Source organism: Peromyscus maniculatus, chromosome 23, assembly GCF_049852395.1.
Source record: "Peromyscus maniculatus bairdii isolate BWxNUB_F1_BW_parent chromosome 23, HU_Pman_BW_mat_3.1, whole genome shotgun sequence".
Lineage (NCBI taxonomy): Eukaryota > Metazoa > Chordata > Mammalia > Rodentia > Cricetidae > Peromyscus > Peromyscus maniculatus.
The window spans coordinates 17,049,228-17,073,282 of record NC_134874.1 but is presented as its reverse complement, the minus strand read 5'-3'; the positions used below and the strand labels follow the sequence as shown (position 1 = coordinate 17,073,282).

Genomic DNA, 24,055 nt, shown 5'->3' with positions numbered 1-24,055 from the left:
GGTGCTGGGAACTGAACCTAGGTCCTCTGAAAGAGCAATAAGTGCTCTTAAGCCCTGGTCGTCCCCTTGTTCCCATTTTAGAGGCAAGGTCTCACTATGTAGCTATGGCTGTTTTGGAATTTACTATGTAGATATACATGTAGACCAGGAGGGTCTTGAACTCACGTCTGAGTGCTGGCTGGGATTAAAGGTACGTGCTGGTGATTTATTTTATTTTTACATGTTTGAGTGTGTGTGCACATGAGTGCAGTTCCCACGGAGACCAGAAGACGGCGACGGGTCACCTGGAAAGTTCCAGGTGGTTGTGAACTGCCTTAAGGGTGCTGGGAATCGAACCCGGGTGCTCTGCAAGAGCAGCCACTGCTCTTAACCGCAAAGCCACCTCTTCAGGCCCCCAGTTAATATTATTATGCAGTTCAAAAGTCCTCAGATTCCACCCTGCAGGTCAGCTTGGTCAGAACCTCAGGATCCTCAGGCACGTCTAGGCCCGGCCCCCTTATGGAGCAGGCCCCGCCCACAGGCAGAGCGCGCCCCGCCTCTTCCGCTACGGCCTCCCTTTCCGGATGGTCGGGACTCTAGCGCCGCCCCTCCGCCGCTGAGCTTCCGCTCTTGCGCGTGCGCAACCCGGAAGTCTCGTGCCTTGGCGCCAGCGCTCGGTGAGCTTCGCGGAGGGCGCCGCGCGCGCGTGTGCCGGAGGCGCCATGGGGAAGCTGCGCCGCCGCTACAACGTGAAGGGGCGGCTGCAGGCGGAAACGCGGCCCGCCAAGGGCCCCGAGCCGCCCCCTGTGCGGCTGGAGCTCGAGGGTGAGGAGCCGGGGACCGGGAGGGTCGCTGGAGTGGGAGCCGGGTTCCACGTGACCCGAGCAGGGGGGGGCGTGACAGCCTGTCTTGTACTGCGAGGTGGGGACGCTGTCGGGAGTTTGGTGCGCAGATGAGGTCTTTGCATCCTTTCCCAGGCCTCCCATAATCATCTCCTGGCCAGAGACTCGTAAATGTGTGTTTCAGCCCAGACCTGTGAGCCGTGCGCCAGGCTGCTGGCAATGCTTGGGTGCTGGGGCACTTGTGAGCAGCGGGAACACCGTTCTGGGCTCCGGGAGTAGCGATGAAAATCCCTGTCACTCCAGGCATGCCTGCTTACCCGGATCAGACGGGCACAAAGGGGAAGAAAGACACGGTAAAAATGCATAGGCTATGGCAGGCATGCAGGTAGATACTAGAGAGAGAGAGCCGAAGATGGGAGTGGGTGGTGTGCTGGGGAAGGCCTCCCATGGAAAGAGTGATGTCAGGTCCTTGAGGAGGCCTGGGTGGAGATGAAGGAGGAAACCCAGAGACTAGGGGACATCGGGATCTGTGGGTTGTGGGGAGATGATTGAGACTTTAAAGAGAGGGGAGGTTGAGGCAGGAAGATCCCTACAAGTTTGAGACCAGCCTGGGTTACACAGTGAGACCCTGTCTTGAAAAACAAAAGACTGTGTCTGTGAGAAATAGACCTGGCACTAAGGAGGCTGAAGCAGGAGTGATGTGAATCTGAGGCCAGCTGGGCTTTGTAGCATGAGCCAGGCCAGGTAGGGGTACAAAGCAGGATCCCATCTCAATCCCCGACCTCTAAAGTGGGGAGCTAAGGGGGCAGAGCAGAAGAGTGTAGGGTCATGTGTGACAGTGGCGTGTTAGTTGTGGCATTACAGAAAAGCATTGCAGCTTGAAGGATGATGGGGTAGGAGGCTGGCATGGATGCTTGGACCAGGGAGATGGTGTTGGAATTCGGTGTATTCTAAAGGAGAGCTGACTAGACTTGCTGATTGCCTGGGCCTGTGCCCCAGCACAGAGGTGACAAGAATGAGTCCCAGAATGGGCATTGGCCAGGTGGTTGTTGAAGGCAGATGTGGGCTGTTCAGGGGAGCCACACAAGCTCAGTTTTGGATGCGAGTGCTTGGGGGCTCAGAGTAGAAGGAAACCCAGCAGCTCTTGATTCAGCTGCTCGAGGCAGGCAAGTTCGGGGGGCATAAACAATTTTGTGTATGGATGGTATTTAAGTCTGATCTGGCTCAATGTGAAGAGTCCAGCTGTGAAGGAGCACTGGGAGGAGGGTCCTGACTTGGAGCTTGTGAGAAGGACTTACCTTCCATCTCAGATGCTGTCTGAGGTCCAGAAGGGAGGACAGGGGCGTTGGTTGGAGTACTAGAGGACATGGCCACCAGGGTCAGGCTGGCCTAGGAGGAGAGTGAGCTGAAAAGCAACCCAGTAGACTCAAGTATGTCTTCCAGGCTCCTGAGACTAAACATGTTCCCAGATGGAACTCCACCATCTGTTGGAGGAAGCCTCCCGAGGGTGCTCTTTGATCCCTTGGTTGGACCAGGAAGGTGGTGAGTTTGTAGGAAAGGACATCAGAGAATCGGGAAGTATGAGGTCTGCTGTGGTTGTTAAGGTTTGGGTCCAGTCACCTCATACCTGGGCCTTTGTTTTCATATCTATGAAATGGGACCTAACTTTTCCTCAGTGGACTCATACACCCCCTGGCTCTTAATTTAAAAGTAGATGTGGCACAGCCCACAGCTCAGTAGCCTAGTTCTGAGCACACTTTAGGGTCTCATGTATCCCAGGCTAGCCTGTATAGTCAGGGGTGACTGGACTGGTCATCTCGCCTTCCCCTGTCAAGTGATTGCAGAGATGTGCCACCATGCTTGGTTTTATGTGGTACCGGAGTCGGAACCCGGGGTTCTGAGCATGCTAGCCAGGTTCCCTGCCACCTGAGCCACATCCCTCAGCCTCTGTAGAACGTCATAGCTTGGTAAAGATAACAGTTGTGACAGGCAGACTCAGAGATTCACAGGTGATGCAGACCACCTGCAGGGGGGGGTGGCCTAACTTGGTCCTTGTCGTGACTGAGCATCGAGGACGCTCCGTGACCCCCTGCACCCCAGTGACACAGGCTGTCATTTCAGACAAGGATGTGTTGAAAGGAGTGGATGCCAGCAATGCGCTAGTGCTGCCGGGGAAGAAGAAGAAGAAGGCCAAGGCCCCGCCCCCATCCAAAAAGCAGAGGAAGCCGCTGACGAAGAAGGAGAGGAAGGTGCTAGAGAAAGTCTTAGAACAGAAGGAGAAGAAGAGCCAGGTACGCCTCGCCATGGCCGGTCTGCCCGAACTCGCCAGATTATGGGGCTAGGGCGTCTCTCTCCCTCCATGTACTCTCTGTGCAAAGATGTCTTGTAGAACTTTCCTGAAAGGAGGGGAGTGTTTTGTGTCCATATAATGACACTATAGCCACTAGCTACGTGTGACACCCGAGACTCTGAGCATGCTGGCCTGATTTAAAAATCGTGACGTGTCCATGAAGAGGTGTGTGTATAAAACGTACAGTGTCAAAGTCAGTGAAGCCGAAACTGCCACAGCTCACACGTAGTGAAAGGAGTTATGCAGCCATGTGGGTAGTCTAGGGACTGACCAAATGAGTGATCATGTCTGTCTCCAGGTCAGCAAGGGGTGCCGTGCTTTATTCAGTCTGGTTGCTGGGCATAGGGACAGCCCAGTGGTCACATCACACGGTGTTCCAGAGCTGTGTTCCCTGACCCTGGGTTTTGTAAGGCTGAAGGCAGACCTAACCTGTCTGTCCTGAAGACCTCATAGCTGCGGGATGACATCCTGCCCTATAGTTTAGAGACCAGCATTAACTAAGCTGAGACCCTCTTCAAGCCCGGCCTCCTCCCAGGATGAGGCCTGGGACCCCCTTCAAGCCTGGGCTCCTCCTAGGATGAGGCCTGGGACCCTCTTCAAGCCTGGCCTCCTCCCAGGATGAGGCCTGGGACCCAGTCGGCGGTCGGTAGCTGCCTGGTAGCTGATGTGCTTGTGCCTTTCCCAGCGAGCCGAACTGCTCCAGAAGCTGAGCGAAGTCCAAGTATCAGAGGCCGAAATGAGTCTCTTCTACACCACGGCCAAGCTGGGCACCGGGGACCGCATGTATCATACCAAAGAGTGAGTCACAGAGCCTGAGGGGGCTCACAGCTCCTGGCGCCTTGCATGGGTGGGTGGGGGTGGGTGGAGGGTTGTACATACTGAATGCTCCTCTGGCAAAGGCTGTGCACCTGCCTGGCATCTTATGTGTCCCAAGTAGGTCATATTTTCTCACCAGTCATGACCTTGATCCTGTACCTCAAAGGCCCCACTTCCCATGAGGTTCTCTTGAGGTGCTCTGTGATCACTACTCAGCTCTGCTTAGGTGACATCAAGAATTCAGAGGCTTCACATGAAAAGCCCACCTATGCTTGACCATTCCAACCAGGGGGCCACCCCAAGCTGGCATTCCTGCAGGGCAGCACACCCCAGACCAACATGCATGCATTCTCACACACACACACACACACACACACACACACACACACACACACACACACACACACACACACACCACTGTAGCTGGAGTTTTCTCCAGTCCCGCTGGGGCCCGCAGCCACTCAGACCCAAGTAAATACACAGAGACTTATATTACTTATAAACTGTATGGCTGTGGCAGGCTTCTTGCTATCTAGTTCTTTTTTTTTTTTTTTTTTTTTTTTGGTTTTTCGAGACAGGGTTTCTCTGTGTAGCTTTGCACCTTTCCTGGAACTCACTTGGTAGCCCAGGCTGGCCTCGAACTCACAGAGATCCGCCTGCCTCTGCCTCCCGAGTGCTGGGATTAAAGGCGTGTGCCACCACCGCCCGGCTAGTTCTTATATCTTAAATTAACCCATTTCTATTCATCTATAAGTTGCCATGTGGCTTGTGACTTTACCAGTACTTGACATCTTATTTCTCATGGCGGTGGCGGCTGGCAGCACCTCCTGACTCATCCTTCCACTTCCCAGAATTCTCTCTCCTGTTCCGCCTATACTATACTTCCTGCCTGGCTACTGGCCAATCAGCGTTTTATTTATGAATCGATCAGAGCAACACATTCACAGCATACTGAGCCGTATCCACAGCACCCCACAGCCGCTCTGTTCAGAGCACTGCCCCAGCCTCACGGGACCTGAGGTAGAACAAGGAGCAAAATACTCCCACCCCTTTGGAAGACACGAGTGTACGTTAGTCAAATACTCAAATCGCTGCACCAGCAAACTGAGCCACAAGGTAAGGCAGAGACAGGGGAGCATTTAGGAAAGGGACTGGTGTCTGGGACTGAGCCCAGTGACACACAGTCTCCTTGGTAGGTGACTGAGCAGACACGTGAGTGTGACAACCTGCAGGGAGTGTGTCTCAGAGTGGGAACGGCCTGAGCAAAGGGCCTGGGGTCGATGGGGTGTGGCCTCTGATCCTAGCCATGTCAGACGTCCTAAGGTCCCTGACTGAAGCCTGCTCTCCCAGGAGGAAGCCAGACCAGCCAGCAACCCAAGGCCAGGAGAAAGTCAGTAGCCTTGGTGGGGCCCACCGGAAGCGCCGCAGGTCTTCGTCACCAGAGGAAGGATCCGAGTCTTCAGGGGATTCGGAGTCTGACGAGGCCACAGCTGGCCACCCTGGGGGCAGCACAGAGACAAACACAGCATGTCTGCCACCAACTCCTTCTGGGGCCCAGAGCCCTGCCCCCACCCCTGCACCCCCTCCGTCTGCGGCCTCCGCACCTTCAAAGTCGCCAGCCTCTGCTCCACCTCCACCCCTGGCCAAGCCTGCCGTCTTCATCCCTGTGAACCGCACCCCTGAAATACAGGTGTGTTCTTCTCATTGTGGTTAGAGACACGGGGTGGTGGGATATCTTGGTGGAGAGGAGCCTCTGTCTACTTCTAGAAACGGGGACATGGTCATGCCTGCCTTGTGGGGCTCCAGGTAGAGCAGTGTTTCTAGGGCCCAGGCTGTTGCTTCTCCCCAGCCATTCCGTACCAGCCAGCTCTGCCTTTTATTTTTTAATTTATTTAATTTTTTATTTTGGGGGGCGTTCGAGACAGGGTTTCTCTATGTGATAACCCTGACCGTCCTGGAACTCGCTCTGTAGACCAGGCTGGCCTCGAACTCACAGAGATTGGCCTGCCTCTGCCTCCTGAGTGCTAGGATTAAAGGCGTGAGTTTTAGGCCAGCCTGGTCTACAGGGTGAATTCCAGGACAGGCTCCAAAGCTACGCAGAGAAACCCTGTCTCAAAAAAAAAGAGAGATGCATGCTCAACCAACACCAGGCTATTTTAATTGATTAAAAGACAATTTTTAAATTTTATTTTATATGTTTTGTGTGCTTGTATGTATGTACACCACATATGTCCCTGCAGAGGTCAGATGAGGGCATTGGCTCCCCCGGGACTGGACTTATAGATGGTGGTTGTGAGCTGCCAAGGGATTGCCGGAAATCGAACCCAGGTCCTCTGCAAGAGCAGCCAGTGCTCTTAACCACCCAGCCATCTCTTTGGCCCCTGGCTGTCTGTTTTAGACACTGCACCGTGCAGGACCTGAGTGTGGGTGGGGTACCCTCTCGCCTGCTGCTCTGCAGCCCCTCCCTCTAGTTCTGACTTCTCCCCCAGGAAGAGCGGCTCAAACTCCCGATCCTAGCTGAAGAGCAAGCCATCATGGAGGCGGTGGCGGAGCACCCCATCGTCATCGTGTGTGGCGAGACCGGCAGCGGGAAGACGACACAGGTGCCCCAGTTTCTCTACGAAGCAGGCTACAGCAGGTGGGGCTGGGCCAGGGATGTCCCTCTACTCCCTGGGGACAGTGGACACTTAGGTTCCAGAAACCGCTGAGGGCCTGGGCTCCAGTAGACACGGTCCTGGCTCTGCTGCGTAACTTGAGACAGATCGCCAGCCTCTCCGGGCCCGTGGTCGCCTGTGAAATGGGGGTGGTGACGCTAAACTCAGTGGCCACGTGGCTTCAGTGACTGAAGCACCACAGTGTCGGGCACGTGGAGTAATGTGTTTCCTAGTGTTACTGTGGCACCCCGTGAGCCTCTTAGGACCACTGTGTGTCAGGTCACTGTTCTAGTAACTCACGCTCACCACTGTGGCGTGTCCCCTTGGCACATGGCATCGAGCAGAGGGGTTAGTGTGTAGGATGGTCAGAGGGCCAGACTCCTCTAAGAGTGTGGTCCGCGTGAGCCACCCAAGCTGAGGGGAATCCTCTCACAAGTGCATTATGCAGTCTGTGCACGTGGAACCTTTTCTTGCCGGGTTCTGTACACTCCGTGTGGTTTTCTGTACCCCGCCACCGACCTCAACTCACTACGAAGTTAATGCAGTTGGCAGGAAAGTTGCCAAGGTGATGCGGAGTTCTAATATTCCCTTCAGCTGGGCCTCCACTCCGTCAGCATCACAGGGTGTGTTTGTCGTGCTTGTTATCTGAACTCAGGCTTCCTCTGGATTTCGCGGTTCACACATGTACCGCATCTGTTCAGGAATGCCACGCAGCAATGAACTTCCTCATCCTCACAGTGTCCCTTAGAGACGTGGCCCAGCCATGTACCAGGTCCTGCTGGGTCTCCATCGGTGCTGTGAAGTGTGGTCGGCCCCCTGGCTGTTGTGTGGCTGGGCTGTGCTGACCCTGGGCGGTGTTTGTACCCTGTGCTGTGGGTTTCCTCTTCAGTGACTAGAGACCCTGGAGTGTGTGTGACTCCAGACAGACAGGCATGGCTAACGTGTCTTCTTCCCCAGCGAGGACAGCATCATCGGTGTCACAGAACCCCGCCGAGTTGCTGCCGTAGCCATGTCCCAGCGGGTGGCCAAGGAGATGAACCTGTCACAGCGGTGAGGCCCTGATTCCTGGGGGGGAAGGTGGGGGTGGTGTAGGGGCTCTTTGCAGTCTTGCTGGAAGGAGGGTGCAGGTGGGAGTCATTTTTGCCTCGCCCCAGGGATGGTCCGGCAGAGCCCTCGTAACCTGCCGAGGCAGGGGCTGTGGATCAGGGACCTGCTGGCCACCCAGCACTTGTCAAGGGGCAGTGTATCTGTAGGACCCTGGCCGTGAACAAGGGGCCGCCAGCTCGTGAGCCAGTGGTATAAGGCCACGTAAACCCAGAATTCTGACTGGAAAACCCTCTGCCAGCGACTTACATTTCTTTACACTGTGGTGCTGGGAATGGAATTTAGGGCCTACGTGTTCTAGGCAGCCACTCTGCCCCCAAGCTCCTCCCTCAACCCTAAACTTTTAACTTTTTCTTGTAAAATGGTTACCTGTCCACAAATAGAGACAATGAGGAACCCAGATACCTTAGGGCCTTGGTCCGCAGCTGCCAGCTGTGCCCAGCCCTCTGCCATCTTGTCAGTGTGGGCTCTGGGAGTGAAGACCCGCTTGGCTCCCACTGAGCTCTGCCGTGCTCTGTCCTGGACCTGCAGTGTGTCTGGTGACGTGACTCTGCCTATCACCCAATCTTGCCCTCGTCTTTGGCCCCAGAAATCAGAGCTTGGGATGAGCATGTCTGGGGAGGGTCCTCCCGTCTCCCTGGAAGGGACCGTGTAGCCAAAGCCGCCTGCAGCTCTGGAGACGTCACTAGCCTGAGGTGAATCTTCTCCCCACAGGGTTGTCTCCTACCAGATCCGCTACGAAGGGAACGTGACAGAAGACACGAAGATCAAGTTCATGACGGACGGTGTGCTGCTCAAAGAGATCCAGAAGGTAGGTCACCTCTCCGGTCTCACCCAGGACACGCAGGGGTGGAGCAGAGTGTCACCTGGCGTCATCACCACTGTGCCTGCCACGGGTGAAGTTTAGCGGGTCCGTTCTCGGAGCTTCCGTTATTGCTCAGTGTGCCGGTGCCTCATAGAATTGTTGTAGAAGTTGTCAGTAACAGCGGGCACAGGACCAGCGTGGGCAGAGAGGGCATGGGGCGAGTGAGCGACGTTCCTCTGCGTACTCACTTTTGCTAGCGGGACCGGGGATGGGGCTCAGTTGGTAGAGAGCTTGCCTGGCGAGCACGAAGCCCTGGGTTCCAGCCCTGGCACCACAGAAAAAAAACACCTGTCATCCCAGCACTTCAGACAGCGGTTCTCAGCCTTCCTAACCCTGCGACCCTTTAATACAGTTCCTCATGTTGTGGTGACCCCCTAACCGTAAGATTAGTTAGTTGCTACTTCACAACTGTAAACTTGCTTCTGTTATGAACTGTAATGTAAATATCTCTGTGTTTTCAGATGGTCTTAGGTGACTCCTATGATAGATAGGGTCATTTGACCCGAAGGGGTCATGACCCACAGGTTGAGAACTGATAACTTAGGAGCTAGAGGCAGGAGAATTAGAAGTTCAAAGTCATTCTTGGTCACATAGTTCAAAGCTGGGATAGCCAACCTGTGAAAAGAAAGTAAGGTAGAGAAAAACAGGAATTTATTTATTTTTTGAGACAGGGTTTTGCTGTGTAGCTGGCTGTCCTGGAACGCTCTCTGTAGACCAGGCTGGCCTTGAACTCAGAGATCCACCCGCCTCTGCCTCCCAAGTGCTGGCATTAAAGGTGCGCTCCACCCCACCCTATAATGGGAAACTTTTTTTTTTTTTTTTTTTTTTTTTTTTTTTTTAAAGGAAGGTTTTAACTTTTACACATCTCCAAAGTCAGCTTGGTATATTTGGGAATTTGGGCGTAGCTTCTCTTAACTACTTCCTGCTGGAGGGGGGCGCTGTATCTTATGGGGATGCAAAGAAAATTTTAGGATCATGGAGTAGTCCGTGAGACCGTATCGTCTGAGCCAGTTGCCTTGAAACGATTCTGGATGTTGGATCATCTGGGCCATGGTATCATCAGAGACCTTTCAGGTGGTCTTGGCTGGTCAAACCTGATGTATCTTAATCTGGAACAAATCCATAGCCTCTGGCTTTCTGTAGAGACAAAAGCAGAGTCTCCTTTCCAAAGTAACACATCCTTATATCCAAATTTTAAAGTCAAGATATCTTTAATATATACATATTGGTTTAACTCAACATCTTTTACGATCAAATGTTTTTCTGCAGTTAAAAATCCCAAAGACAATATAATCCAAACTCTCTGTGTGATATCCATCTTTACATGGCTTATTTTTTATAAACCTCTTTTTTTGTCTTGTACTAGCAAAGGCTAAATCCGCCACGCAGCTTAATGTTCCATTTGCAGAGGCCTCATTCCCGCCATACTGCAGGTCAAGCGCACACGCCAGGAACCCGCCAGTAACTCAAACCGGCGGCTACTGCTCATTTGAGAGAGACAATTAGGAACTGTGGGGCGTTTACTGACGTCACCGTTCCTGGAGAACTTACCGACGTCACCGCTCCGTGTGTTGAGTTCTGAATCCTCTTTACCACATGCGAGGATTCTTCTCAGATCACACTTTATTGGAGCGCCTCTTGGTTAAGGGACTTTGTCTTTAATATTTTTTTTTTTTTTTTCATAACACCGGCCTTTATCCCTGTTCATTTGTCCTTTGTCTTTATTCCCTTTTTTTTTCTTCCCTTTTTTTCTTTAACCCTTTTTTTCTTTAGCCCCAAGTTCGGGCGCCAAATGTAGCTTGATTTTTTCCGCCTTGCCCACAGTCAGGACAAATCTTTGTCACCCGCCAGTCCCACAGCCGCTCAGACCCAACCAAATAAACACAGACACTTATATTGCTTGCAAACTGTATGGCCGTGGCAGGCCTCTTGCCAACTGTCCTTATCTTGCTAACTGTGCTTTTATCTTAAATTGATCCATTCCATACATCTATGCCTTGCCATGTGGCTGGTGGCTTACTGGCGTCTTCACATGCTGCTGGTCATGGCAGCGGCTGCAGTGTCTCTGGTCATGGCGGCGGCTGCAGCCTCTCTGGTCATTGCGGCGGCTGCAGCCTCTCTGGTCATGGCGGCGGCTGCAGCCTCTCTGGTCATGGCGGCGGCTGCAGCCGGGAAACTTTTTTAAAAAATGAAGAGAAAAAGGAGAATTTGCAGTGGGCTATAGCAGCTTGGTTTCTGGCCATGCACAGTGGCTGCGGGCACTCAGGATGCCCAGCTGCTTCTCCCGTGGGCCTCTAGGGGTTTCTGAGGGAGTGGGAACAATCAGGGATTTGGTTATGTGGTTCAGTGCCCGTGATTATGGGGGTTTGGTAGCACTCTGATGTAGTTTTCCCATCCCTCAGGACTTCCTGCTGCTGAAATACAAGGTTGTGATCATCGATGAAGCCCATGAGCGGAGCGTCTACACAGACATCCTTCTCGGCCTCCTGTCCCGCATTGTGGCTCTCCGAACCAAGGTTTGTGGAGAGTACACAGGGAGGGCAGACTAATGCCACCTTGTCAGGGGCTTGGGCTGGGAGGGGTCCCAGAAGACACAGCCAGTGCCAGTGCCAGGCTGTTTCATTCTGTGCTGCCTCGACTGACTCACAGGCCTGATCCAATGTCATGTGTAGTGAGTGACCTCTTCACATCCAAGAGGCTCAGGCAGTAGGCTAAGGCTAGGAAGGCCGCGCTGGCGCCAGCTAAAGGGTACCCTCAGAGCTTCAGGCTCTGTTGGTTCATGGGGCTGCTGGGTTGAGCCCTCTGCTCCTCGGGCTACTCCTCCCTCCCCAAGCTTGCTCCTCTTTCCAGCCCTGTGCTCAGACAGTGAGTGTGAGGGACCGGCTTTGGGGACATGCTATCTCAAGGGAACCTGTTGAGCGGCCCTGTTTCTGTCCTTCAACAGACCAGCTCAGTGGAGAGGTGCGTGTTCTGGGAGTGCCATGTACCCAGCCACATTAAAGGCACTGGGGATGGACAGTGACCAGGAAAGGGTGATCTACCATTCCTGCCCTCCTGGAGTCAGCCTTCGGCCAGGGTGGCAGGCAGGAGGCAAATTCAGGATCTGTGAACTAGAGGTAGATAAAGAGGCAGGCAGTGAATACCAGGGAGGCCTAAGGCCAGTGACAGTCTCCCCAAAATGTGGATTGAGAATGAAAGTGACTATAAGCAGGATGGGAGTTCCCAGCTCAGAGACATCCACCTGTCTCTGCATCCAGCCAGTTCTAGAATATTTTATGTCCCTCCAGAAAGAAGCTCTGGCTCCCACGGCTGAGCCCTTCCCCCGTCCACCCCAGTGCTGACCCTATCTTCATTTGACTGTCTCATGAGGGTGGAATCCCGCCATGGCCCCTTAGCTGGCTTCATGTTCAGGGCTCCGGCCTGTCACCTGCAGAACCCCAGTGGACAAGGCTCCCTGTGACTGACTGTGTTTGGTTCTCCTGGGGCGACCTGAGGAATGCAGTTGCTGGTTATATGTAACCACGGGGCCGAGCGGCCCGTAATTCCACGGGCACGGTCTGCGCGGTGCCTGAGTCACCAAACTGTCTTCCACAGAGGCACCTGCCCCTTAAGCTGCTCATCATGTCTGCCACGCTTCGGGTAGAGGACTTCACCCAGAACCAGCGGCTCTTCACCACACCTCCCCCAGTCATCAAGGTAAGATCTGGGTAAGCCCCTGCTGGCTTCCACCTGACCTTGATATGTTGTGAGAACCGGCAGTCTTAGGGGTCGGTTCAGAGGTGGACATGGAGAGGAGGCCCCGAGCCGCAGCATTCCTGTACCTTTGTGGCCCTGTCACAGGTCGAATCCAGGCAGTTTCCTGTGACGGTGCATTTCAACAAGCGGACCCCATTGGATGATTACAGTAACGAGTGCTTCCGGAAGGTCTGCAAGATCCACCGGATGTTGCCTGCAGGTGAGGCCTGATGGGACTGGCACACCCCTCCCTCACTGAGGACTCGGGGTTGCCTTCCATCCCTCCGACAGCACAGGGCACGGTCAAACCACAGTGGCATGGTGACTGTCCCCAAGCCCCAGGGCCCCCTGCTCCCCCCATACACACACACACACACCCCTAAGGCGGAAGTGGGAGTGTGGAAGCTTCCTCTCAAAAAGGGCAAGCATGCTGGGCAGTGGTGGCGCGCGCCTTTCATCCCAGCCCTCTGGAGGCAGAGGCAGGTGGATCTCTGTGAGTTCAAGGACTGCCTGGTCTATAAAACAAGTTCCAGGACAGCCTGTTACACAGAGAAACCCTGTCTCAAAAAAACAAAAAGCAAAACAAAGCAAGAGGCAAGCATGGACGGCCTCTGTCCCTCAGAGTCTGTTGTGTGGCAGTCTGTCAGGTGACCCTCACCGTTGTTCTGCTGGTCTAGGGTAGTTGGCTCCCTCCTACCCAGTACCCGTTTCCCTGGCTCCTGGTTCTTCCAGCCTCTCAGCAGGCACGCCTTGCAAGGATAAGTTTGCCAAGTGACGGGCTGGGTTCTCTCTGCAGGTGGCATCCTGGTGTTCCTCACAGGACAGGCCGAGGTGCACGCACTCTGCCGCCGCCTCAGGAAGGCCTTCCCCACCCGTTGCTCCCAGCCACAAGGTAACCGGCCCGTGGTCCTCGTCAAAGCGCTCTACCCCTCCCCCCGGGCCTGCCGACTGGTGCCCTGGTTGGGATGTCGGCCCCCACCTCGGTGCCCCTGGAATAATACGCTCATCATTGCAGCCACTCTGCTGTGGGTGGTGGGGTAAACTGCCAGCTGCCCGCATGGGCCACCGGAGTCTCCTCCACCTTCTCCCCCCTTTGCAGAAAATGAAGAGGAAAAGGACTCGGCAGAAGGGATGCGGAGGTTCAAGAAGTCCCGGACCAGGGCCAAGAAGGCCCAGGCCATGGTGCGTGGAGCCCTGTGCTGTCCAGTTGACAGCTTCATGGAGCTGTGTGGGTTACATGTCACTAGGATGGAATGAAAGCACTTCATCTGAGGTGGCTGGGGCCGCGCTGCTCCAGCCCCGTCCCACAGCACAGAGTCTGGTGGGTGGCCGTGGAGGGTACCAGGTTGGGGCGCGTTGTGATTTACAACACAGAGCCTGCCTGGGCGGATCCTGGAGCATCAGTAGAGCCGTGACTGCTTGCTGAGGTCGGGGGATCTGCCATCAGAAGCTGGGGGCAGGCCGGGGGAGAGGCCACCCCAGGCACCGTGATAGCTAGATGGAGTGTCAGTGGTGTGGCTACTCGATTGTGGCTTCTCGCAGGAGCCTTGGGGTTTGACCCCATGCTTATGTCTAATTTATTTATTTGTTTACTTATTCAGATAGAATGTCACGATGTAACCCTGGCAGGCCTGAAACTTGCTTTTAGACCAGGCTAGCCTTGAAGTCACTGAGATCTACTTATCTCTGCCTCTAGAATACTGATTAAAGATGTGTACCACCACACCTAATTCATACCTAATTTTTATTTTTTTTTTTAATTTATTTATTTATTTTTTTGGTTTTTCGAGACAGGGTTTCTCTGTGTAGCTTTTGCGCTTTTCCTGGAACTCACTTGGTAGCCCAGGCTGGCCTCGAACTCACAGAGATCCGCCTGCCTCTGCCTCCCGAGTGCTGGGATTAAAGGCGTGCGCCACCACCGCCCGGCTCATACCTAATTTTTAAAAGAACTATTTCTTTAGATTGATTTTTATGTGCATGAGTTTTTGCAGTGTGTATGTGTGTATACACCATGTGCGTGCCTGGTGCATGTGGAGGTTGGAAGAGGGAGTCAGATACTCTGGAACTAGAATTAGAGATGGTTGTGAGCTACTGTGTGGGTGCTGTTAATCTTTAATCTGGGAAACTGAGGCAGAGATTATTGTCCAGTGACCTCACCTTGTAGGTCCCTGTGAGGAGATGCCCTCTGTGTTCACACCCAGGTTGCCTGACCCCGTGGTGTTGACATGTCCTCCCTCAGGCATTGCCCCAGATCAACCTGGACAGTTACTCTGTGCTGCCAGCAGGCGAAGGCGATGAGGACAGGGAGGCAGAGATGGACGACGAGGAGGAGGCCCTGGGCTCCGACTTGGATCTGGACCTGGGTGACAGTGAAGCAAATGAAGGTGTGTGGCTGGCAACACGCTACCCTCGGGCTCATTGCTTCTTGATCTCAGCGTGGGTCTGCTGAGCCCTACTGCTTGATCAAGGGCCGTCTTGGCCCTGGGACCAGAAGTATCTTAAGTCCCATCTTCACACATATGACCAAACACATCCTGGCTCCTGCTGGTATGTGAGCACAGAGAGTGGGCCTTTCTGATAGCTTTGTCCACGGGGGTCTCCTGAGGTCCTAATACTTGTGGTAGTGCCGGGGTCACCATCCCTAGGCTGGCCTTTCCTGAGCTGACCCAGACCTCATGCAACAGGGAAGGGGTCTAGAGTCTCTTTCGTATGTTGATAGGACAGCTCCTTGTTGTCCAGCTTGGGCTAGGTATGATAGCACACATCTGTGGTCCTAGATGCTCAGAACCCAGCATAGGCTGTGTATCGCCTATGGATTCTGTGTCCAGAAAGGGCTCCTTCCATACAAGCATAGCCTGCCACACTGCCCTGACACACACGTGGGGCCAGCTTGCTCTCGGGATAGTGCCGTAGGGCAGCATCACAGGCCCATGCTGGGCAGTAGCAACAACATTCAGGGGCTTTCTAGTACTGCATCTGAACATGAGCCCTCAAACTGGGGCTGGGATTGGCCTCTCACTTGGGGGAGGGGGGGCGGATAGCTGCCAGACAGAGGCAGTCCTATGCCTGTGGCATCTGTCCAGCCTGGACTCCAGTGTCCCATGCTTGGCCGCAGGTGAGCAGCCAGATGCCTCCCTGCCCCTTCACGTGCTCCCGCTCTACTCCTTGCTGGCCCCGGAGAAGCAGGCACAGGTAATGCGACAGCTCTCGAGAGCATTGAGACGGGGTGGGTCAGGCCTCGGGAGCTTTTCCATCTGTTTATAAAACTGACCAGTCCCTGACAGTGGAGGGAGCCATAGAAACCACACCTGATGGTTGAGCTTGGTGGACAGCAGTGACTCTTGTCCACTGGCTGTCTCAGGTTTTCACCTGATCTGTTTTCTTGCCCACCCACCCCCTCCCCAGGTCTTCAAACCTCCTCCAGAGGGGACAAGGCTGTGTGTCGTGGCCACCAATGTGGCCGAAACATCCCTTACCATCCCCGGCATCAAGTATGTGGTGGACTGTGGGAAAGTTAAAAAACGCTTTTATGACCGAGTCACAGGCGTGTCCTCCTTCCGTATCACCTGGGTCTCCCAGGCATCCGCTGACCAGCGGGCTGGTCGTGCAGGCCGGACAGAGCCGGGCCACTGTTACAGGTAGGCCACTTGTTCCTGCAGTGTGGGCATTGAGAAGCAGAACTGCCGCTGCCCTGTGCAGTGAGAGGGCCCTGTGTCCTCAGGAGCACCACAGGCCTTCCCACACTGATGGCTGCTTTCCCCTGCCCTGGCTGCTGGGTTTGTGATCGGGGGTCCACAGCCAGTTCAGGAGTAATCCGCTTTCTAAAACGCTTTCATAGTTGGGCAGCTGTCACCACCATTGAGGCAGCGCTCCGGTGAGTGGTCACTCTGGGTGTTACCTTTTGTCAGGCTCCACCACCCAGTGTGATGAGTTTTCAGGGTCATCTCGACATGCTTCTCCTGGTGGCCGAGTCACTTTCCACTGCCTTCTTGTCCCATGGTTACTGTCCATCTCTGCTGCACATTTTTCCTGTGGTAAACGCACACGCCCCTGTGTTTGGATGTCTGTGTGTATCCTTGGCCCTGTGCAGCTCTAGGCTTAACGCTTAATAATGGAGGAAGCAGCCGCTAGCCAGGGGCCCTTGTTCTCATCTCCCACCTTCGCCCCATTGTTTGTGTGCAGATGCGTGAGGCAGGCTCTCCTGTCACTGGCTCTGGGTCTGTGTTTCCCTCAGGCAGGTGCCCTTAGCCTCTTCGGGCACTGCCTGCCTCTGTGCCTTTTCGGGAACTGTCTCTTCAGACCTTTCCTCAGTTCTCAGTTAGGCTCTGTGTGTCTGCTGATGGCTTGCTGGGCTCTTCTGAGTCCAGGAGCTGGGTCCTCATCATTACGTCACCGGTCAGTAGTTCTCCTAATGACGTCACTTTGAACAGCTTTATTGCTGTTCTTCCAATACCATTTGAGTTTACAGAAGGGACAAGTTAGAAAATACAAGGGAATACAGTCAGGGTAGCTGGAGGTGGGACTGCCACTGCTGAGGCAAGGACCTGGCCCTGTGAGTGGCAGCCATGACTAGGTCTAGAGGTGTGGTTGACTTAACTTTGTGGTCCCCCGCACTTAGGCTGTATTCCTCAGCTGTTTTCGGGGACTTTGAGCAGTTTCCTCCCCCGGAGATCACTCGCAGACCAGTGGAGGACTTGATCCTGCAGATGAAAGCCCTCAACATTGAGAAGGTTAGTCTTGCCAGTGACCTCCCTTCTGCCTTCCCCGTCTGTCATCCCCGAGCTGCGCCTGCCAGGGAAACCAAAGGAAGTGGTATCCCCAGGTTTGTCAGAAGGTGCCCTGGGGGACAGAGGCTAATGGACAGCCAGGTCTCACACTGCTTATGGGCACTCGGAGGTGTCCTGCTGATCCCTGGATGCGGGCTTCCCTGGCATGGTCCTCAGATGGAGTTGGGGGTTCCTGTCCCCACTCCCGGACAGAGTAGTCCAGCGAAGAGGGTCGGCTCATGCTGCATGCCGTGCCCAGCCCTGTCACGTGACAGCCGGACACCACTTAATAGAGAAGGAAACCAAGGCAGGGAAGAGACAGCCTCTGTTCACAAACACATCTCGGAAGTGTCTAAAAACGCATCTGGTCCTGGTCCTATCCCAGGACTCAGACCACACTCTCGATTGGTCTAGGGAGATGGCTCAGCAGGTAAAGGCACCTGCTACCAAGCCTGATGACTGACGTTTCAAGGAACCTGTGGTGGAAGGAGAGAGCCAACTCCTGCGTGTTCTCTGTTCTCCACGCTTGCTCAGTAGCACATGTGCACCCACATGGACATACAAATAAATACATTGAAACCCTCCCCCCAAAAAATTAAGATATACCCTTGGCTGGGGATGTACCTTGATTGGTTGAATGCTTGCCTTGAACATACAAAGGACTGAGTTTGATACCCTGCACCACATGAACTGGGTATGGGTGCATACCTGAAACCCCAGCACTGAGGATGTAGAAACAGGAAGATTAGAGGGTGAAGGTACAGTTAGGCATCATGGCTCACATCTATAGCCCTAACTAACATTTGGAAGGCTGAGGCAGGAGAATTGCCATGGCTGAGACCAGCCTGAAACAGGAGTTTCAGCACAAGAATGAAACCATGTTTTTCTCTTTGTTTTGAGACAGGGTCTGTTGATATAGTCTTGGTTGGCCTGGAGCTCCCTAAGTAGACCAGGCTCAGACTCACAGAGATCTGCCTGCTGTGGCCTCCCAAGTGCTGGGTTTAAAGGTGTGCCCACCATGCTTGGCAGGACCCTGTCTCTTAAAATAAAAAGACTGTACCCTCACTGCATGCAGTGGCACAGACCTATGCCCTCTTCTTGAGATGAGTTCTAGTGAAAAATCTGCCCATTTAAGGAGGAGTGGGAATCCCCAGTGATTATTTTTTTTCTTTGTTACAAACATAACCGACTCAGAGTTAAGAAAACTAAAATACTTTAGGTCATCACTGAGAACTTCACATTCATAACTCTGGACACGGTTATGTTTTTCAAGCATAATACCATAATTGTCAGGCTGTTTTTCTAATTATTTTATGATAATTTGTATGTTGTTGCTTTTAAACTCCTAGATTTTAGTCGACAAGGATCACCCCCGGCACAGAGTAGGTTTAATTTGGGGTCATCTTAATACACAAGCCTGGAGAGATCTTGACAACTTCCTGAGCACTCAGGACCCATGTCCCAGTTAGCATGACCCATGGCCTGGGGACAGGCTGGAGGGAAGAGGGACCAGTACCTGGTACAGCCGTGTGACTTGACGGGGCCTTGCTTCTCTGCGTCACTTGCCCCTCTCCTTCCTTCCTTCCTGTACCCAGGTCATCAACTTCCCGTTCCCCACACCTCCGTCCGTGGAGGCCCTGATTGCTGCCGAGGAGCTGCTGGTTGCGCTGGGGGCCCTGCAGGCACCTCAGAAAGACGAGAGGTAGGAGGGCGAGGGGGGCCCCAAGCATGTACGGAGCCTCCCCCAAGTGCGGGCTCCCTGGCTCCTACCCGCTGTGACTCTTGTCCCCAGAACGAAAAGGCCGCCGATGTCACAGCTGAGCTGCCCCATCACCGCACTGGGGCGGATCATGTCCACCTTCCCCGTGGCCCCCCGCTACGCCAAGATGCTAGCCCTGAGCCAGCAGCACGGCTGCCTGCCCTACACCATCGCCATTGTGGCTGCCATGACTGTGCGGGAGCTCTTCGAGGAGCTGGACAGGTGGGTCGGTGACGGCCTGGTCCCTCGGAGCCCGAGCTGCTAGATGTGAAAGAAAGGGTGAAGCGGGAGGGTCTGGAGACGCCGATGGTCAGGGGGTCCCTGAGGACAGTGGGCTGAAGCCCAGTGGGCCATGTGTGTGTGTTTACAGACCAGCCGCCAGTGAAGAGGAGCTTGCAGAGCTGAAGGGCCGTCGAGCCCGGGTGGCCCAGATGAAGAGGACCTGGGCCGGGCAAGGGGCATCTCTGAAGCTTGGGGACCTCATGGTGCTGCTGGGTTGGTGCCACCTCTAGGGCATGAAGGAGGGTGATTGGCAGCTTGGAGTGGGTTGGAGCCAACCAGTGAGAACACCCTACCCTGCCCCACAGGTGCTGTGGGAGCCTGTGAGTACGCCGGCTGCTCACCCCAGTTTTGTCACGCTAACGGACTGCGCTACAAGGCCATGCTCGAGATCCGGCGCCTGCGTGGTCAGCTGACCACCGCAGGTACGGCCTAGGCGACAGCATGGGCAGACCACTGGTCCCCACTGTGCACATGCTTGAGTTTGGTGATGGAGACTCAACACTTGCTCATTCGCCTGCCCGTTAAGATGGACTCATAACCCCAAGTCAGCTCCAAGTACCCTTAGACAGGTTCCCTTGCACACTCACCCAGAAGGCTGTCCCTCAGGCTTCTGCCCCTTGGCCACACCCCTCGATCCTCTTCCCTGTTCCAGCCAGGCTCTTTCTTCCCTCCCACACGTCCCAAATTCTGGCCTCGTGGGTGCAAGATTCATACTCATCTTAGCCACAGGTGGCTCCTGTCAACAGCATCTAGGACTCCAGGAGTGTCCCCACCTTATGATACAGGGTGGTCACTGGGCTCAGATGGCGTCTGTACAGCCTCCTCCATCTCAAAGGCTAATTGTAGACTCAGTGCTATTTTAGCAGCTCCAGGCTGCTTGGACCAGTGGCTGTTCTCCGGCCCACACTTGCCCAGTAGCAGGGCATCACTGGGGCCTGCTATCCTATCCACTGCCATACTTATTCACCCTTATCCTCAGAGGCAACAGCCTGAAATTGTGGACAACCACCTGACACTTATGACAGGTGGCCATATGGGGCCACAGGTCTCTGCAGGCCACCTTTCAGCAGATGGGACGGATAAGGCTGAGGTTCCTGTAACTATCCTACCACCTGGGAGCCTGTCCCTTGGCAGGGCTTTGCAAGCATAAGAATCTAGGCCGTGGCCTTGGAAGGGCTCTGGGCTGAGTCACTGTTGACCTGTGCCTCAGAATCAAGCACTATGTGGGCAGGGTCCAGGTGCTGGGTGATTTCCTGAAGGCCTGGCAGACTTCCTCTGACCTCTACTTCACACACATCTTTCTCACCCTCTTCCCAGTCAACGCAGTGTGCCCTGAGCTTGGGCTCTTCCTGGACCCCAAAATGCAGCCACCTACTGAGAGCCAGGTGACCTACCTGCGGCAGATCATGGCAGCTGGCCTGGGTGACCACCTGGCCCGCCGGGTTCAGAACGAGGATCTGCTAGACCCCAAGTGGAAGAATGCCTACAAGGTGGGACACGGGCCCCAGGACCTCTTGGGGAGACCCAGCAAAGAGCAAGTGGGGTCTGTTGTTAGTTGAGGGCGAGGGTGTCCCCTCAGCTTCAAGGTTACTTTCTAGAGATGCACTTATACCATAAAGTCAACCCCCTGACTTTACTGTGTTCAGCATGGAAGCATCAGCACGGTCAACTGAGACGCTTTTCTCTGCCCTAGAGAAACCCGAGCCTTCTTTCCACCCAGCGCCCAGGGTCTGGCTTTTCCTGTACTAAGCAGTTCTCCAGGAGGTGCTTGGTGTGCTGGGACTACCCCCCTTCCCCAGCACTGCGTTTCTGAGGTCCGCCCACACCAGGGCCTCACCTTCTGTTTTTGAGACCGGTTGATCCTCCTGCCTCAGCCCCCCAAGTGCTAGGGTTCCGGGCTATGCCCCCACATGGAGATTGCGTTTTACTTTGTGTGCGTTTTTTTGTGTGTGCGCGTGTGTGTGTATGGTGCTGTGGTGCACATATGGAAATCAAAGGATTTCAGAAATCCATTTTCTCCTTCCACCATGTGGGTCCCAGGGAATGAACTCATATTCCCAAGCTTGGTGGCAGGGGCCTTCATTCACTGAGCCATTGCACTGGGCCCTAGCCCTCTGTTTATTTTAGTGTCGGGGCACACATATACAGGCAGACATCCAGCAGGTCACCAGGCTTGCCTGGCAAGTGTTTTTATTCATTCAGCCCTCTTCCCAGCCCCATGCTTCGGCTCTGTTGATGGCCAAGGAGCAATGTATCCTGGGTAGTACCTGGTCATTGGCTTTCTGGCTTGATGGTTGGATCCTGAAGGTTAGACTTGAAAGGCCAAGAGAGCCCAGAGAGCTCAGACTTTTCTCTGACCTGAGCCTCCATCCACCTCTCTCTGCAGACCCCTCTCCTAGATGACCCTGTCTTCATCCATCCCAGCTCTGTGCTCTTCAGAGAACTGCCTGAGTTTGTGGTCTACCAGGAAATCGTGGAGACTACCAAAATGTACATGAAAGGTACTGCATGGTGGCCCGGACTCAAGTCACAGGGTGACATCAGTGGGCCCTGAGGAGCACCCTGTCTGTCTGGGAGAGCATGGGAGACCTCCTGACTGTGCCCTCTCCTGGCCTCAGGTGTCTCCACGGTGGAAATCCAGTGGATCCCGTCCCTGCTGCCTTCCTATTGCCAGTTCGATGCACCCCTGGAGGAGCCAGCCCCTGCTTACTGTCCAGAGTCAGGACGGGTGCTGTGCCACCGGGCTAGTGTGTTCTGTGAGTTGGGGCCACTTCCTTGGTGGTCCAGCCACCCTCAGCCCATACCCTGCTCTTGGACATGTGCCTGAGGATGTCACCCTAGCCCTCCTGTTCCTCTGATGGGCTTGGGAGGATGGGTGTGACATGGGCTCTTTATCACATATTCCCATCCCCCAGACCGCGTGGGCTGGCCACTCCCTGCCGTCCAGGTGGACTTTCCTGAAGGCATTGACCGCTACAAGCACTTCGCACGGTTTCTGCTGGAGGGACAGGTAGGTGCTTGGGCTCCCTGCAGCCTGTTTCCTAGGGGTCATGAGCTGCAGGTCCCACTCACCCGGCCCGGGCTCTCTCCCCAGGTTTTCCGCAAGCTGGTTTCATTCAGGAGCTGCCTGCTGTCTAGCCCCAGCACCATGCTGAAGACTTGGGCCAGGTACACCAGTGTATGCCGAAACTGTCAAGGCAGGCGGTGCCAGAGAGGCTCCTCTGGGGCTCCCTTGTCAGTCATGTATGCTGCGATGTGACGACTCTAGGAGCCTCCTTCATTCTGGAGTTATCAGTGAGCCTAGCACATTTCAGCCATCTGAAAGATGCAGGGACCCCTGACTTCCCCCCGGGACTCTCCCTACCTGTCTCTCTCCTAGTGGCTGCATCATTCCAATCTTGCCTCTTCCTCTTTTCTGTGTCCCCTCCTTATATGGGCCCCAGTCTTGGTGGAAGGGCCCAACTTAGTCCAGTGTACCCTCATGATAAGGAACTTCTGTGTACCCTAAGGGGCTGTTGGACATGAGTAGGGTGGGGTGCCCGTGAACCCTACATGCTCCAAGAGGCTTTCAGGGCTGAGTGACAGGTCCCCACCAGCTGTCCACTCTTCTGGGTCTAGTCAGCTGCCCCTGTCCACAGGTTGCAACCCAGGACAGAGAGCCTATTGAGAGCCCTTGTGGCCGAGAAGGCAGACTCCCGTGATGCCCTGCTGGCTGCGTGGAAGAAAAGCCCCAGATGTGAGTTGTGACCAGGCTGGGGTGGTGGGGATGTTGCTCAGTGGAAGGGCCTAACCATCCATGGGCCATGGTGGTGTGTCCAACCAAGCAAGTCCCTGGCCTGGCACTCTAACCCTGGCCACCTCTTCCCACAGACCTGCTGGCTGAGTACTGTGAGTGGCTCCCAAAGGCTATGCACGCCGACATTGAGAAGAGCTGGCCCCCCATTGCTGACTGATGACCACATAGTCAGCTGCATCGTCAGCCGGCTCCTAGGCTGACACCAGGAGACATGCTGCGGCCCTGGAATTCAGAGCCACGCTCGCTGCCGCCCTGACCATGGGTGCCTTCTTTGTGACTGTCCGACGAGATAGGGTTTGTCTGTCTTCGGGGGACATTAGCGCCTGTGGATATCCGTACAGGGCTCCACTGGGACAGGAAAGTGGACCGTTCCCCCGGGGACCTGTCCAGCCTCGTAGCATCTTGGGCAGGAGGTGCATTGCAGACTTCTGTGACCCAGGGACTTTTCCTGAAAGGTTGGCCCCAGTGAGGGACAGCTATCACCCCAGAGCCCTGTTCACACAGGTGGAAGAGACCCGTTGCAAGGGTCCTGTCTGGCATCCAGAGACAGCAAGTTCTGTGGATTTTGTTTTTGTTTGTTGTTTTTGTTTTTATTTCTGTGTAGTCCTGGCTGTCCTGGATCTCGCTCTGTAGACCAGGCTGGCCTCGAACTCACAGAGATCCACCTGCCTCTGCTTCCCCAGTGCTGGGATTAAAGGCGTGCACCACCACTTCCTGGCATGAAATGGACAGTTTTCAAAAGATGAAGTGTGCAACAACAGTCAAAAGAGCAAAATATTCAGCCAGGATTCATGAGATGGTCAAGATGGCACTGGTTGCTCTCCCAGAGGACCTGGGTTCGATTCCCAGCACCTACATGGTGACTAACAACCATCTGTAACTCCGGTTCCAGAAGATCCAGTTCCCTCTTCTGGCCTGTCCAAGCACTGTACACATTGTGCACAGATAAACACATAAATAAAAGTAAAAGCCAGCTTCCTGAGCTGTCAGAAATGCCAATCAAAACTACATGAGAGGTTGGAGAGACGGCTCAGCGGTTAAGAGCACTTGCTGCTTTTGAAGAGGACCTGGGTTTGGTTCTCAGCTCCCCCGTGGCACTTCACAGCC

The 24,055-nt window shown here is 54.5% G+C and overlaps 1 protein-coding gene and 1 long non-coding RNA gene across 2 annotated transcripts in view; one reads left to right on the top strand and one right to left on the bottom strand.

The window, feature by feature from the left end:
* Positions 1-24,055, bottom strand: part of LOC143270593 (uncharacterized) — an 81,789-nt gene that overhangs the window by 25,315 nt on the left and 32,419 nt on the right. The window lies entirely within an intron of this gene.
* Positions 624-23,953, top strand: Dhx37 (DEAH-box helicase 37). Its single transcript, XM_006970665.4, has 27 exons — positions 624-804; positions 2,943-3,112; positions 3,857-3,969; positions 5,338-5,677; positions 6,477-6,625; positions 7,599-7,691; positions 8,460-8,556; positions 11,013-11,126; positions 12,205-12,306; positions 12,451-12,565; positions 13,142-13,237; positions 13,445-13,527; positions 14,585-14,729; positions 15,461-15,537; positions 15,751-15,983; positions 16,964-17,075; positions 18,707-18,813; positions 18,904-19,092; positions 19,241-19,365; positions 19,458-19,574; positions 20,470-20,642; positions 21,539-21,653; positions 21,771-21,908; positions 22,068-22,162; positions 22,247-22,320; positions 22,791-22,888; positions 23,023-23,953. Exons 1-27 carry the CDS (start codon positions 702-704, stop codon positions 23,103-23,105), a joined length of 3,456 nt encoding a protein of 1,151 aa, XP_006970727.2. The 5' UTR covers positions 624-701; the 3' UTR covers positions 23,106-23,953.